This window comes from Rhipicephalus sanguineus, chromosome 1 (genome assembly GCF_013339695.2).
Source record: "Rhipicephalus sanguineus isolate Rsan-2018 chromosome 1, BIME_Rsan_1.4, whole genome shotgun sequence".
Lineage (NCBI taxonomy): Eukaryota > Metazoa > Arthropoda > Arachnida > Ixodida > Ixodidae > Rhipicephalus > Rhipicephalus sanguineus.
The window spans coordinates 177188541-177205722 of NC_051176.1; the positions used below are offsets into that span (position 1 = coordinate 177188541).

Genomic DNA, 17182 nt, shown 5'->3' on the forward strand with positions numbered 1-17182 from the left:
CCTTCAAAGGAAGCACCTTTTTACATCAATACATCCTTATTTAAATATTTCTTAATCTTCGTAGAAACACCCGGTATGTGCAACATAGTTTCAGCCACTATCATACATCAGCTTCGTGGAGCACGTGGCTCTGCCATAAATTATGTCCAAACAATTTAGTGCCTCCAATGAAATCAGTCAGTCAGCAATATTGTTCATTGCCACATATGCTTTAAGTGGATAGTACTTATTCCACTGCACTAGCTATTTTGGTGCATGAAATGTACACTTGCCAAGGGTAAAAGAAAAATACTAGCATGACATTTCAGGCCGTGCACGGGTCCCTTGATCGCAATAAACATGTTAGCAAGGGCACGCAACCGTTTTTATGGGTGAGGTGGCACAGTTTGTAGGTGTATATCTTGAGAAGATCACCCCTCGTCCTGTTCATCTAGGGTCAGTTGATTAAATGTAGTATTATTCTAAAACCAAACGAGCAGATAACTGTTTTTCAGTTGCGATGATGGCTGCCGAATCCAAGGTAGTGCTGTGTCCACTTAGTTAGTGATATTCCGCCAAGGCGTTTGAAACTTTGTAGCCCTTGGCGACATCTTTCTGTAATCTTGTACGTCTGCAGGTAAAAAACATTTTTTTTTATGACAGTGATTTACAGCAAAAAATAACAAGCTACTGATATTACAAAAGCTATTCAAATTGAATCAATCATAAGCGATTGGAGATATTTTGATGACTTCCATTTAAAAATAGTTGGCACGTTTGACACCTACTGCCTGCATTTTTTTTTTCTTTACTTTCCAAGAGAACGGGTAACAAGCCATTTTTTTAAATTATTAAAAGCAAAATGGCTTATTCATTTTCTCTCTCCTTGAATGAAAATTTTCATGAAACATCACTCAGGCGCATGGTTACAAAGCTAAAAGGCATTATTAATAAAGCAATTGTTAATATACTCCTTATTTTCTGGGGTCCATTTTATGTCCGAGTAAAATTGCATTCCACAACTGTCATTCTCCTGGGAATAGTAGCAACTGCGAAGTATGAGATTTGCTAGATGTTCACCGATTGTTGTTTTCAGTCATTTCTAGCAATATTTTGCTTTTATAGGATGCACAAGAATTCCTGCGGTGCTTCTTGGACCAACTTCATGAGGAGTTGAAGGCACCTGTAGGGGCATTTGCACGGCTGCCTCTTGGGCGGCCACGGTCACCAACGGCAGAATCTTCGGAATCAAGCCTCTCGGAGGATGAGGAGGACTTTGAGACATGCGACTCGGGCCTGAGCAGTGAGAAAAGCTCCTGTGGCGATGATCAGGATCTCCTGCTACGTACCCATGGTGGGCAGGTAGTGTACTTGCTGTTGTCATTGGCATTAAAGTACTTGCTGCTGATGTACTACTGTTCCGATTGGCATTGAAGGTCTGCGTTAAGCTTGGATGTGGTCTTCAGAAATATCTTCAAGTCGTCTGTCATACCCTGGTATTTTCTTCTTAGCAAGCAACTCTTCATAGCTAAACATCATAGATCCTATATTCACATGCACTGGAATGCTCTCATGCTTTTTCTTTATCGCTGTAGTCAAGGCTGCGGTTATTTGGCACATCATTGTTCAGAGTCAGACATCAGGAGTTTGACAGTTAAAGTGGCGTGCAGTAAAATGAGTGCAATCACAAACTTAATAAGGCTTGACTGAAATGCAGGCACAGTAACTACAGGGGTAACAGAGGTAGCTGTGTAGCAAGAGAATGTCACAATGCAATGTTGCTTGAACCCTTCAGAATATGAGTGGCACTTAATTTTACCTGGAAAATAGATGGGTGGCACCAAATGTCATGCTCATTTATTCTTGAATTGGTCCTTTTTCATATAAGTCGATGACAGCCCTGTGTCCAAAGTTTCTTAATTTGAACACTACTGTTCCAAAAATTGTCTTCCTTTGGCTTGGTAAGTGATCTTGGTTCTTTGTTTATTATGACTAGTTCCTTTCACATTATAAATGCCTCAGCAGGGCATTTTTTTTTAAATTCAAATTAACTACTCTCTGTGCAGTAGTTAGCTGTGGCATGATGCTGAAGTAGGTAATATCTGTAGCTGCTAAGCATTTTCGTGTTGTGGTTTCGCATTTGCATTCTTAGTCTTGTAGGCACAATATCCTATGTGTAATCTATGTGCACAGCTCATCTATATGCACTCCACGAGCCTGACAAGGTGACATTTAAGTAGTAGTGCTGGACTACGAGGTTCTTTAATTTCAGCTGACTGGTGGGCTATAACTTTTGATAAAGTCTCAGCACACTAGTTTCACTATTGTCACTTTAGCACTTTGTGCAGGCTTTTTGACCATCTTTAACTTTATTGCTTGAAAAAAAAAAATGGATTGAAGTTTCAAAGCACGATCAGCTCTTCACGTAATGGTTTCTTCATGCACAAGTATAAAAAAAATGTGAATGTGATATACACTGAATGGAGAATGGAAGCAGCAAGCTTCACATATTACTTTAATCATGATTATGACCAGTGCCTGCATCTGGCATAAGATGACTGCTTCACATGCAGTTGCATTTTTGCGAACCATACTGAATTCTCCAGAGCCGAGTGATCACACCATTCTTTGGCAATATGATTTGCTGTTTACAGCAGGAAGGTATTCGATTGATGGCCACAGCAGAGGATAAGGCTGCTGGGGACTGGCCGCCTCTGGATTCAGGTTCCTCTGGAGGAAGTAAAGGACACCGGGCACGCAAGATGGCGGCTGCTCAGCGTCTCTGCAGCATTGTGTCTGACGTCTTTGACGGCCGAATCCTGAGCTCAGTACAGTGCCTCACGTGTGACACTGTAAGTCCAGTGCTTGCTTTCTACAAGTTTTCTTGTCGGCATGATGAAGTGAATATGTCGATACTACTACAGTTAAAACTCAATCTAACGAAACCTGATTTTACAAGTTCCTGATCTAACGAAGAAGTTTCGATTCCCCCCCCCCCAGCAAATACCTGTAGGGCTCAATGTTATCATCAACCCGGCGTTCATTGCTTCACATAACCCTCTTTCTGGCCTGCATTGCCCTCACATAGTACTCCTTATATCCGGGTGACATGGGAGGTTCCATGTCAAGGCCGCCCTCACGGACTTCTCACATGCGCTAGAGATGATTGGTGGCAAGAACAATCAGTCAATCAATCAGTCATTTTTTATTTCAAGTTCTTATTACAATGGCCTGGTAGCTTTTTTGGTTGTCGCTACGTTACAATTTTAGATTTTGAAGGGCCGAAAAATTCCTTTCTCAATTGTACAAACTTCCCGATTTAACGAAATAATACAAGCATCCTCATCACTTCGTTAGATCGAGTTTTAACTGTATGTTTAATGACCATCTGGTATCGTACATTCATGTCAGTATCTGAGCATTTATTAACTACGACTAAAAATATTGTTTTCATGCCAAGTTTTATTTAATAAAACTGTTGGGTATCTCACCTTTTACTTTGCTAGAAGGTCTAAATTTAAATATGCACGTTCTTAATGACCCTTCATCGAGGTTTCATAATATTGCAGTAAAATTTGTATGAAACAGAAACGTAACTTTAGCATTTCATTAAGAACGCGATGGAAAGATCTCGGAACTAACCATTTTTGATAGCATGTGAGAGCATGCTGACATAAGGCAGTCTCCTAAGTGTACGTGACACAGAGCCTCCAAAGATTTTATCGAAATAGTCGCCCTTCCGTGGAACAGACTTCTCACTGCTGCAATAGCTGTGATATTCTGACCTGCATCGATGACTGCATCATGGGGCAGAAAGTAAGCCCCATGCAAGCGCTTCGTCAGACTTTAGGAAAGCTATAACTTCACCATATTTGTGTTACACCCCCTGTACTAGTGCTACCTTTGTGAGGAGCACTAACAAAGTGTTTCTTTTTTTTTTTTTTTTTTTCGTCCAAGAAAAAGGGTGGCAATCACTTTTGCAGTGGAAGTTTACTCGTTGAATTTCTCAGGAGGTGGTTACTGCTGCCTCTTCCACTGCCTCAACTTTCATTTTTATAGTTTTGTTTATTTGCATCGTTTTAACAAGTGCAAAAAGGGCGCACACAGGCAACTTTACTGGCTCTCCCGGTCTCTACAGAGGTGTATGTGTACAGTGTCAGTTCTGGATGAACGTTTCTTCCGAACAGCAGTTGGATGATAGTGCATTTAAGGTTATTTTCTTAAGTTGCCATACCCATGCCACTATACTTCTCTGATGCTTGAATAACAAACGATTATTTTGTGTGGGTTGGCTGAAGAGAAATGCACAGTACCATGTTTTATGAAATATTAACTCCAGAACAGCAAGCTCTTCTCATCTTTCCATAGTTCTTCTCAGAGGGATGCTTAGAGTGAAACACATTATGTTAATGAATTTCAGTTGAATAATCTCTACTTTTACCTCCCACTTTATTGCAATGCCCAATCCCCACCATGCTTTGTCGTTTGTCTGGGTTAAGTGTACTAAGCCATAAAATTCAGCCTATGGCTGCATGAGTTAAACAGTAGGTCCAAACTTTGTAGTTTTCCAAATTCGCAAGGTTCAAATTGATGATCTTTTACAGTAAAATGTGCGTTTTAAAAATTTTAATGTAAACATTTCGACAGAAGTCTGTCTGGCTGGGTGGAAGAATTAAGAAGTTGAAATACCTCCAGCCACAAATTCTTGGAGGAAACCCGACGTTTGTAAGATAGAGGCATCACTGCAAGTAGTACGGGTAAAATGCTTCAAGGTTTCCAGTGTGCTTGTGTAGCTTCTAGATTCATGATTTGCTTTAATGGCAGTTCTTACGCAAGTGTCTGCATGATGTTTTTATGGTAGTTTCTCCCAGATGAACCCTTTGAAAACTCTTTTGGGTCAGGTGCATTTGCACAAAGAAACAATGTTCCATGTTACTGGAGAGCCAGTAAAAAGTAAAGTGCATTCATGTGAAACATATAACAAAGCAGCTTTAAGAGTTGTCCATGCTCAGCTTTCGAACTTGAATTTCCCCTTTGCAAGCACTGCGAAATTGGTTTAAAGCTATTGTTTGTTTCCTTGGTCAGTAGCTTTTGCAATGTACTACAGCCTGTCTACCCTGTCGGTGCACCATGACGAAGTTTTTAGCAGCACAAGCGTCGCGAATTGTGATGACATTCATGTCATCCTCAAGGAATTGATAAAACTATAGAGTATTTTAAATTGATACGATATAAAGTTTTTTGCCTTGCCCTAATGTAATAAATTTGGCCACAGGCCTCTTAAAAAAATTGTATTTACAATGTTCAGGGATGTGAAATGTATGACAAAATACTTGGCAGCTGTTCATAACAGTGGACATCGTACAGTACATGGAGACATTAAAATGCCTGAAGTAACATGGGCTAAGCTTGAGAAGCTGTTGTGCCAATAATCTTCCAGCCATATAGTATCCATTATGCTTGGCCTTATACATCACACACTACTAGCTGCTTGAACTGTGGCTCCTGAAAAATTGACATTTCAACTCGTTCCACACCCTCCGTACTTATCAGGCCTGGTGCCTCAAAATCTTCCTCTTCCCAAATCTATAGAGGCACCTAAGGGCATTCACCTCTCAATGGATGATAAAGTGAAGTATACAGTGAGACTGTGGATCAAGAAAGCGTATCAGCATTCTTCATTGATGGAATAAGACAACCTGTTCAACCATTGGGAGAAATATCTTGCGAGAAATGGTGACTATGATGAAAAATAAATATACCCTCTTGTTGTCCACTTGATGTGTACATTTATGCCTATCATTTTTTTTTTTTCGTATGAATATCCGTTTTCATTCGCAATTTACTGGCAATTGTGCATTACCTTTCAGCCAACCCTCATAATTTTTTTGTGTGTTAATTTATTACTTTAATTTGTATTATAGTACAACATAACTTTAATTTGCGTTACAGTACAAAAAACAAGGCCAGTGAAAGCATAGAGGACTTTCTGTCAGTGAGATCACTAGTCAAAGACAACAGTTAACGTCCTCTATGCTTTCACTGGCCTAACTCAATTCATTTGGTTGTGTCCAACATGTAAGCGGGCCTGTTCGAAAAAAATCCCCTTTTTTCGTTCATACAAGAAACTAATTTTTTAAGATGCGTAGCTTCATTATTTGTCAGCCCATCCTCACAGACTATATAATCTGCACTCTTTACTTCAGCAAAACCTAAAACTATTCGAGGCACTGATAGAGTAATTTTTAATGCCTTCAGTTGGTGTTACAAAAGGCAAGTCATTAACCTATGTGCTTACCAAGATGATGAACTTTGAACATTTTGTAACAAACTTTCTTATAAAATTGCTAAAGAAATATGCTTGCCAGGAGTCGGTATCACTGATAATGTTCTCCATGTTATCTTCAACGTTTTATGTCTACACCTTTTACTAGCTTTTGCCAATTCATGTTGTTCTGCCCTTTGTATGCCTACTTGCTTTATTAGGTTATATAGTTTGTTGCCATTTTCCGTCGCATAAAAATGCCTGATTCTCCCGTAATCAAGAGTAGTTGTAAGCATGAAATGGCTACCGGCAAAGCATATTGGTTGGAGATGATGCTAGCCACAATCTTAATGGCTATAGTGCATGTTCATAAGGGCACACCTCACCACACTGTGCACTGGTCCATATGGACGCCATTGTTTCCTGTCACTGCATGGGATAAACATTGGGCTTTGTCTATCTAGCAGTGCGCAGCATAAAGGAGCCACATACAACAACTCTAGCACTGCATGCTGCATGATGCCATCTCATGAAGTGGAGGCAAAATGCGCTGCGAAACTTATCACCAATTGCCCGAATGTCTCGTTTTGTTCTCAATTGAGTGTCCGGATAACGGTGCTAGCTTTTCGCTCAAGATCGCTCAAAAGTCGCCGTCAGTGATAGCTAAAAGCATTTCATGCTTAATACATACAGAGCTTTACAGTAAGTCAAGAAAATAAAGAGGAGCATTTGCTTCTGCTGATGCGCTGTGCTCAGCCAATTAAATTATAAATTTAACTATTTCGTTACCATGAGAATATCGTTGTTGCTATAGGTCTCTAAACATTTTTGCCAGTATAAATAATAGCCTAGTACACAATGCAATCCAGCACTTTGTAGACAATGAAATGTTTCCAAAAATGTAAGCTGCAAAGCAAGAAGCCTAATATGTAACATGTGAAAGTCATAAAAGCACCGTTTTTGTAGCTAGTTGAAAAAAAAATAGAACAGTTAAAAAAGATGTGGTGTGCAGGAAAATAAACAATAAAATAAATTCAGTATATACATTTGACAAATATAAAAAAAACAAGAATAGTCTCTGAAAAAAATAAATGTTCTGTACACTGCCATTGTTCAGATACAAAAAAAAAAAGACCAAGCTCAAGAACACAAGTTCGATTCCCAGCTATGGCAGCTGCGTTTTAATGAAGTCAAAATGCATGAGCACCTGTGCACTTAGATTTAAGTGCACGTTAAAGAACCCCAGGTGGTCAAAATTGATTCGGAGTCTGCCACTACAGCGTGCCTCATAATGATATGGTGGTTTTGGCTTGTAAAACTCCATAAATTAAACCTTTGAGGGTCAATTTTTTCCGCGAAATGCGTCCCAAAAATACGTGTTTTTTTTTTTATTGCTGAATTAAATTCTTCAGTCGAATCTATTAAAGAAAAAAATTGTCAAAAAATTTTCTGGGTGACCGTAAAGTAGCAAAAGTTAATTTGTGTTGTTACATACGCATGGTTTATTAGTGAGTAACAGCAGGATAAATTCTAAAAAAAAAGTGTATGACTGTTTAAAATTATGCGTTAAAATAAACGTCTGTGTAGTTCACAGACGTACTAGAACAACTGCACGAAGTAGCATCAAGTGGAAACACGGGGGAGAAAAGCGACTTTTGATCCAGTCAGCATTGTCTCGCCGCGCACGCTTTTGAAATGTCGCTCACTCATCAACATCCGAGTCTTATCTTGTAAGGAACTCCTCTTATGACGGGCTGACATTTACTGAATCAGATTCTGATTCGACAGTCGAGCGGTGATTCTGAGGAATCCCCACTAGACTCACTTGCGGCAGAGAAACCGGAGCTCACTCTCATTGCAAAAGCAAACTGCACGGGTGAGTGCACTGCAGAAAACTGTATTCATTCTAAAAAGACAGGGCGTGCAAACACGGACACAAGAAAGAAGTCAGGACACCACAAACGCCGACTAACAACTGAAGAGACGAACAACGGCTGAAAAGAAAGAAGGCACGAAAACTTATCTGCGCATGCCCATGCAACAGGCGAACCTATCAATCCGGCACGCATGGCGGTCTACGTGGAAGATAACTGTTAAGGCATTTGATTTCATCTTTATGCAAGTTCATCGACGGTTGGCTCATGCATGCGCTACCACTATTCTCGATATGCCACGCTTCAATCATCAGGCGCGTTTCTTCATTTCTATGATGGTACAACACTGCGCATTCATCGAATTTTGGCGTGCACTTACAATCTCGACAATGTAAAGATAGATTAGAAGGTGAGCCTCCTGTTAGCGATCTCTTATGTTCCAACAATCTCTGGTTAATGCATCGGCCCGTTTGTCCTACGTAGAAGCGGCCGCAGCTGAAAGGGACCTTATACACCACACTCGTACGGCAATCAGTGAACTTGTTGGTGTGTTTTACGAAACAAATATTGGTCCGCTTCTTGTCTTTTACTCGCTCATTCTTCCTCTGCACAGCGGCACAAATCTTACCTAGCTTATTGGCTGCCGTGAAAACAACATTAACGCCGTATCTACTTCCTACTTTCTTTAGCCTGTGAGATACGCAATGAATGTACGGTATACCTACGACACGTTTCTCCCTATCACTTTCTGCTACCATGCTCGGACTTAACACAATAGACTTCTTCAAACGTTCAGCGACCGTGGCCACTGCATCACGAGGAAACCCTACATCTAAAAGACGCGTAACCTGTGCGTTAAAGCTATCACTTATTTTGTGCTCACACGACTTGGTGAGGGCTGATTTAAGGCAAGACATGGCGATGCTGTTTTGTACAACCTTCGAGTGCTTCGACGAAAAATTTAACAGCGGTTTCGAAGATCTAGGAGAGTACTGCCAGCACACGTGGTTCTTCTGGAACGCTAAGGAAATGTCTGGAAATTGTATTCCATTATTCTGAGGCACCTCTTTAGTAAAGCTCAGCCCACCTCCATTTAATTCAAATTTTTCGCTCACAGAAGTTACCACCTTTTCAAAGTCCTCACCACTACAAAAGATCAAATAATCGTCCACATAACGAAAAACCTTAATAACCGAATTACCTAAGGTGCCTTCCAAAAGATTGTCAATCTTGCTAAGGTATAAATCACTAAGAACCGGAGCAACCTTAGAACCAATACATATCCCTGATTTCTGCACATAAACGCCTTCCTTCCAACCTACAAGCGTCGACTTTAAATACATGGGAAGGATTTCTAGAAATGCCCCGGTAGAAACACCACATTTATCGGTGAAAACCGTCTGGTGCGCTTGTTCGTTAATACATTCATTAACACAATTTAACAAGTCCTCATGCGGCAAAGAATAATACAGGTCTTCAATATCCATACTAAAAGCTTTACAACAGCCGGGGTTCTCCTCTGAGAGGAACTGAACTAGTGCCTGAGAATTACGCATACGAAAAGGGTCTGAAAAACTCAAAGAGGTTAAACAGTTCTGCAAATAACTAGATACAGCAACTTGCCAGGTGCCTTGCTCTGAAACGATTGCTCGAAATGGGATCTCGTTCTTATGTGTTTTGGCTGAAAAAAACAATTCTAAAGTAAGTGATTTAGCCTTCTTGACATTACAAGCTATTCTCTCAAGATTATGTCTTAACAAAAGGTCGACAGCACGTTGCCTAACTACCAATGGCTTAAGTTTTACCGTCCTAAAATTCTTTTCTATGGCTGTTAATGCTTTTTCTGAGAACAAACTGTCCGGCATAATGTTGGCGTTAATGTTGTTTTCACAGTAGCCAATAAGCTAGGTAAGATTTGTTCCGCTGTGCAGAGGAAGGATGAGCGAGTAAAAGACAAGAAGCGGACCGATATTTGTTTCGTAAAACACACCAACAAATTCACTGATTGCTGTACGAGTGTGGTGTATAAGGTCCCTTACAGCTGCGGCCGCTTCTACGTAGGACAAACGGGCCGATGCATTAACCAGAGATTGTTGGAACATAAGAGATCGCTAACAGGAGGCTCACCTTCTAATCTATCTTTACATTGTCGAGATTGTAAGTGCGCGCCAAAATTCGATGAATGCGCAGTGTTGTACCGTCATAGAAATGAAGAAACGCGCCTGATGATGGAAGCATGCCATATCGAGAATAGTGGTAGCGCATGCGTGAGCCAACCATCGATTAACTTGCATAAAGATGAAATCAAATGCCGTAAAGGGGTCATGAACCACTTTTCCAAGTAATGATCTAATGACCTCAGTATCTGAGTTTACTGCCTCCCGAATCGATTGCCACAAAAATTTTTCGAATCCGTCAAGAATGAGCGGAGTTACGGGGGTTTGGCGCACGCTCTCAGCGCTTTCTCTCTTTTCTCGTGCCGACGAGCGCACTGGAAGCTAGACAGGGAGGGATGGCACGGGGGAAAGAAGTTACGTCAGCGCGCATCATGAAACGCAATTGCTCTCCCGCTGTGATTCGCATGCGCGAGTGCGGCTACCGTGTAAATTTAGCAGACTGAGGAGGGCGGCGCGGGCAAGTGGCGGCACCCCGTGGCAAGAAGCTCATCTCATCCGGCTATCGGCCAATAAGCATGCTATATCTCTTGCGACGTAAACTGGCAGATCCGCGACGTCAACATGCAGACCCGCCCACCGACGAGAGTGAGAACCGGCCTCTGTTTGAAAAGAGGGCGCCTGAGGAAACGGCAACTTCGCGCTCCGCTTGTGGCCTTTATGCGGCGCGCACGACTGTAATATTTTGCAGAGCAGTTCATAGCCGTGTCAGCTTTCCACAGGATGTGTTTTTTCAACAAGACCAAGGGGTGCTTCATGACCCCTTTAACAGTTATCTTCCACGTAGACCGTCACGCGTGCCGGATTGATAGGTTCGCCTGTTGCATGGGCATGCGCAGATAAGTTTTCGTGCCTTCTTTCTTTTCAGCCGTTGTGCGTCTCTTCATTTGTTAGTCGGCGTTTGTGGTGTCCTGACTTCTTTCTTGTGTCCGTGTTTGCACGCCCGGTCTTTTTAGAATGAATACTTACCAACTAGCTCAGCTCTCTGTTATTCTAAGAAAACTGTAGTTGTGAGCGCGTCCAGAAAGCAAAAACAAGTCCGAAACCTATAATAATAATCCTTCATCTTATCACCAACGAGACTGAAGTAGTTTTTGGGAGTCCCCGAAACAGGAAACGCAGCCACAGCGGCATCGTTTGTGGCAGTCAGCACCTGCACGGAAACAGGCATAATCGCGTACCAGGGAGCAATAAACGAGAGATTAACAAATTGGTCAACTTTTGAAAGATTTTAAACCGGAAAGCCATCACTTTTGCGGGCACAACAAGTGGGAACTGGCCAAAGAATGAAACCAAAACTAGCCGGCGCACCGCTGTAGTAAAGCATAAAAAAAAACTGAAAGTGATCGGTGCAAGGAAAAATTCCCCGTATTCCCGCAGTGTGGCAGCACATGCCAAGCAAGAGAAATGATCGAAAAAGGCATGCTTTTTAAACGTACATACAATGACGTACATGTATGTCTTTTACCATCCTGTGGCTGTTGCGGATGACATACATGTACGTCTTTGACAACCTCAAAGGGTTAATATTACGTGGGAAAAAAAAAACTAGAGACCAGCAGCTGGTCCCTCTCTCATGCAATGTGGTGAAATAAAGCCACCCAGTCTCAAAGGCAGTGCTCACTATTAACAGCTGGCATCCTTTTTTTGGGGTAATAATCCCTGATCCAACATCGTCACATAGCACAGGTGCTAAATAATTTGATCATTCAATTGCTGAGCGTGAGCCTGGAATGAAACTTCAGTAAACGCGAGCTAGCTGCTCTAGATATTTTGTTTGTGTCCTACTTCATCTGTTTTTGTTGAGATGCTACAATAACAAGTGCATAACGTGATAAAATGCCAAGCTTTGATGTCGTGACAAGGCCTGCCCCTGTGTGCTTTGTCCCTGTGTTGGTGTGGGATATTAAACTATTATTTATTAACTCATTCACTTATTGTCTCACTTGCCTGTTTACTATCGGCACGGTAAGATAATAAAACCCTCATAAAAAATGGGTGGATGTGTCAATATCATTTACTTATTAAAATAAAAAGCATAAGCTTTCTTGGCACATTTATATGACCAAAATGGAGGCACATCTCGTTTTTTTTTTATAGATTGATGCCCCTAGAAAGGCCAAGTATATCCATATGATGCATCCTATTGGCCTATAGTCTGTGTAAGGAAAGGTTACTAAAGACTAATGTGTGCAAATTGTACAATTACGTATTAAAACCCTGTCTATGCCTGGTCACTTGCTGCAAGCTGGGGATCCAAATATTCTGGAATTTATTTTATTTATTTATTGATACTGGTTAACCCTCGAAGGGTAATTACAGGAATGGAAATGCAGTCATAGATACAATTCAATCAAGAAACACCCGCTCAGCATAAATACAAGGATAGTAATTGTTAAGGCACTGCTTGCATTATACATATTCAGAGTGGAATAAAAGGAAAACGAAAAAAAATGCCCCCACCTCCCCGAAGAGAATCGTGAGGAAATGCGTATGCATTTCTTGCGCCGAGAGTACACAGCGTAGTAATTGCCTTGAGAGGCGCCCATCCAGCGAACGGTCAAGAGTGAGGCGCGCGCTTCACTCCATTTATATATACGTGCGAGCGAGCGGACGGGAGAGTGGGGCGCAGGGAAGAGAGAGAGCGAACGGCGAGAGAAGGAGCGGCGAAGCACTGCACCTACCCTCTCCTACACTCTCTCAACACACGCGGGAGCTCCGCCTAGCTCCCGCGATGCGAGCGCCCTCACACGCCAGAGCGCGCTCCTCCTCTCCACTCACTCTCCGCTACTCCGCCCGCACCACCTGCTCCGGTTGCTAGGGGCGAGGATAAGCGCGCGCGCCCGCAGCTGTTGCTATGGGAGAGGGAGTGAGAGTGGAGAGATAACACCTGCCGGCGTGCGGACATCAACAGACGCCTGACATGCCCCGACTAAGAAATGCATTCGCATTTAAAAGGCACAAATTCAATCGTCACGCCCATGGCGTGGTTTTAAGAATTAGTGATCGGGAATGCCGCATGACCCGAATAGGCAAGAGCACGCAGCTCATCTAAAAATGTAGTAATGGAAGAGGAAGCCAGTGAATCGGGCATTGAGACAAAACTTGTGAGAGTAAAAAAGTGTGGAGGAAATGGTGTTGCCAGTTATGAGGAAGGTGTTGCTTACCACACCATCTGCAGGTGTCAACAACACGGGAGACATTCCAGGACCTGTCACTACCCATCCCAAGCAGGGACCACCTGGCTGTGCTGCATGCAGCTCAGGGCAGTGGTACCGCGGTAGTTCCAGGGGCCCACTTACGTGGCGCACTCGAACCCCAACAGGGTTGGCTCTCCTGGATCCTGGGGCGCATGTTTTCTTGGGTTTTTGGGCAAGTCTTGTTGCTTTTCTTTTTTCTAGTTTACATAATGTATTGATTATGCTTTGCGTTCCTTTTAAAGCACTATGCATTGTCATATTTGCAGGCGTGAAATTCCACCAGTTATATTTAACTCATAAGGTGTCTCCCTTACAATTTCAACTGTGAGTCCCTTTACAGGAGTCCTGACACAAAAATTTGAACACAATTTGACTGCTACATAGCACTACTGGGAGCACATAGGCGTCATCTGTACAATATCAGCCACAAATTCAGCCTAAAACGCATTTTAATTGAGTTCTGAAGTTTGTCCAAACACCAAGTCAGAAAGTGAAGCACCTGGCAATGTAGTCATCATGGGGCTCTGTTTTGTAAACAATATACGTCACAAGTTTTGGCCAGGTTACAGGAGATGTGTGTGTGATGGACAATGCTGGTAGCGACACCTGAATATGCAGAGCCTAACCAGAGACCGACAAATCTAACATTTCAGCAACTTACCTGCTTGCCAACTCTGTGTAAAGCATTGACAGTGAGGTAATAATCAACTCACAGTATTTTCTTTATTTCCTTTCAAGAACACCGATGCGACCGAAAAAAAAAAGTTTTAATATATTGCAGTTAGATAAATCGCCACAAGATGTCGCTACCAGCTCTGCTGCTGCCGTCAGTGGCTTCGGTAACCAGTTTCCGCAAACATTGGGAAGCCTTCAGACAAACTAAAGTTCTCTACTGCCGGGATTGTACTCCGTAGTGGACGGATAACTGCTCAGGCACTCTCCCATGGATCACGCGGCCTCGTCTGCATTGACATGTGTGATTAGCACAGTTCCATGTCCTGCTGAATGAATTTAGACGTGTGCGCCGTACATACTTTAGATTTGTATTCCTTTAGGACTCAGCGTTGCTTGATCTAAGTATGAGTCAGTAAAACGTTGCATCAACCACTTACATGTTAGACATACGCACTTTTATGGAGTGCACAAAAACAGGCAAACTTACACTAGCAGCAAACTGCTGTGAACTGCAGCTTGAGCAGCCAGCCAGTGTGTCCAATTCAAAGGATGCAACAATGTTGTGATGTCACTGCTTCCGTTGTCAGTTCTCGACAATCTGCTTTACAAATTATCGAAGCGAAAAAGATTCAGTGCATATAATACTGCGGCTGCTCCAAGGCTCACGGAAATCGTCACTGTCTGTTGGATGACGACAACGACAGGAACAAAATTGCAACTCCTGACAAGATTCGCGCAGTGAACCAAACCTTTCTAACCGATATTTATATTCTTCCTGGCTCCCTTGCCAATCGCTGCACTAGATAAGTGCCGTGGCTTAACAATCGAAGGAACAATTAAGCACTTGCAGCGAGCGCTCAAGATAGCAGACAAAACAGCAACGCTGACCACATGCCAGAAGGTGGCCAGTGACGTCACTGGTATTCGTGGTCACTTGATAATATTTGTCCGCAAGCAGGCAGAGTGTGTCACAGGCCACTAAGTACCCTGTGAAATGAAATTTGCTAAGGCGCATTGCCAGGCTAGTTGGTTGGGAATCGTAATTCATATGGCGTAGTGCACCACGCCCTGTCGTGGTGCACTCTGCCCCTGTTGTGGTGCGCTACGCTATATGAATTATGATACCCTTTGAAATCGAAACTGCCACCGGTCATAACGTATGTGCGTAAATCAAACATTCAGCTTGCACTGGGCCAAATGAGTCTTTGCCGCGATTAACGAGTCAGTCGCCACTGATTAAGAGCAAAAAACAGAGGCTCACAAAATTTGTGTCAGCACTCCTTTAACAACACTTTTAAGAAATGAAAAATGAAGATAAATGACACTCAATACTTCAGTATTAATTAGAACTAACAGACAATAATGCCAAGGAAAGTATAGGGGGTGTTATTTGTAGTAATTAGAATATAAATGTGAAGAAAGTAAAGTGGACGAAAAGATAACTTGCCACCGGCAGGGACCGGACTTGCTGTGACAGCTCTGTTCCAGTGAGAGCCGAATGAACAAACATGCATATCATGCTTTTTCAGGCAGGCAAAATTAATCTGGAGCCCACTACTACACTGCAACCCATAAACCAACTGCGCAGTTTGGTACATTGAATGGGCCCTCCGACACTTTTGAAGCACCTATGTCTTATTTGTGTTTTACGTAGACTGATGGCTGGGGATAATTTTAGCATAGATCTAAGCACCGATATCAAATGATTTAGTATTTTAATCACGCAATAAAATCACTACATCGCTGTCGACCACATCAGCATGTAGTGGCACTCGCCAGGACTGTTGCAGGTGGAAATGACGACGCAGAGCGCCAGCCTATGATTGGATAAATGTAACGTTAAAAGCGATTGTGGTGTGGCATCAAAGTTCAGATTACATTGGGTTTCGTTTTTCTTTTCTGTACTTTTTCAATGAACTCCAAATAGATGCCGGTGCAACAAAAAATATCACTACACTTACAAAGGACGACAGAGGCTGTGGCTGCCATTTCGTCTGTTTTTTTTTTTTTTTTTTTTTTGCCTGTGTGGGTCGGATGTCCATACGAAACGCTTCTCTCTTCCCTCTTTTTGCTTCTGTACATTTGTGAGCTGCCTCTTTCCACATGTGCGGTAGGCTCTTGATTGTTGTTGAAGGGATGCAGGTAATCCTCTTCGTTGAATGACCTTGTAGTTCGTTGGGCAGCTCACCGAACAACCCACTTAGGGGCGACCGTGTTTCATCGCCCTTGCCGCTCCACAAATTTCCTCGAATGAGAGGAGGGATTGACATGGAATGTCGTTGTAAGGAACAGCAGACAAAGCCTCGCCAGCCTCAGTTCGAAGCAGTAGCGCCTGCTCAAGTTCTGACAAGTCAGGCTTCAGGCACCACATTTGTTATTATGGCAACAATGTCAACAATACGTTAGAAAGGACAAGCAACAATGGTGTGCAAGCTTCCCCTACACAGGAGCTTTCAGCTCATTTTATTGGAGCTCTCTGAAACGTCACAGGGCGAGTGAAATGTGGTCACGTGACCCTGCGAGTTGGGGGTAGGCATTTTTTTCTTGTATTTTAAATTCTCTAGATCGAATAACTTCAGACTGCATGCCGCTATCACTGCCGTTCTTGCTGCACTAACCTGTCTGTACTTCAGTCTACGCAACCCACGAGTAAAAAGTGTGGCGTTGAAGAGTGTTGCAGGACCCCTTTAAGTTAAGCAATTTCTATGGTTTAGGATCGTTACACCACTTTTTCATTCTTTTCTGTAGTATGCTGTGAGGCCTAGGGAAAATAACATTCAGTTGTTATGCTGCTAATCATTTAGCTTCTTTATTTTGTGCCTTTCTCTTGATAGTGGTACACCGCAGTTGTGTCGTGAAACTTCTGCAGTATCCAAAGTGACTACCCGTACCTGAGAAATCATCCAACCTGGCCTCAGATTTTCTGTAAAGTATCGTGTAATACTCACCGAGATATTGCTAGCGCCCATGAAAGCACCGCAGACTACCTAGCCTTCTCATGCGCATTACCATTGG

At 42.5% G+C, this 17182-nt stretch overlaps 1 protein-coding gene across 2 annotated transcripts in view; it reads left to right on the plus strand.

Annotated features, from left to right (window-relative positions):
• The window catches only part of LOC119402910 (ubiquitin carboxyl-terminal hydrolase 20), an 86470-nt gene that overhangs the window by 31131 nt on the left and 38157 nt on the right, over positions 1–17182 (plus strand). The window contains exons 9-11 of one of the 2 annotated variants that reach the window (XM_037669952.2): positions 1105–1341; positions 2634–2831; positions 13474–13664. In XM_037669952.2, the coding sequence (XP_037525880.1) occupies positions 1105–1341; positions 2634–2831; positions 13474–13664 (626 nt within the window). The remainder of the gene's footprint in view (positions 1–1104; positions 1342–2633; positions 2832–13473; positions 13665–17182) is intronic. The other variant, XM_037669954.2, reaches the window with a different exon arrangement.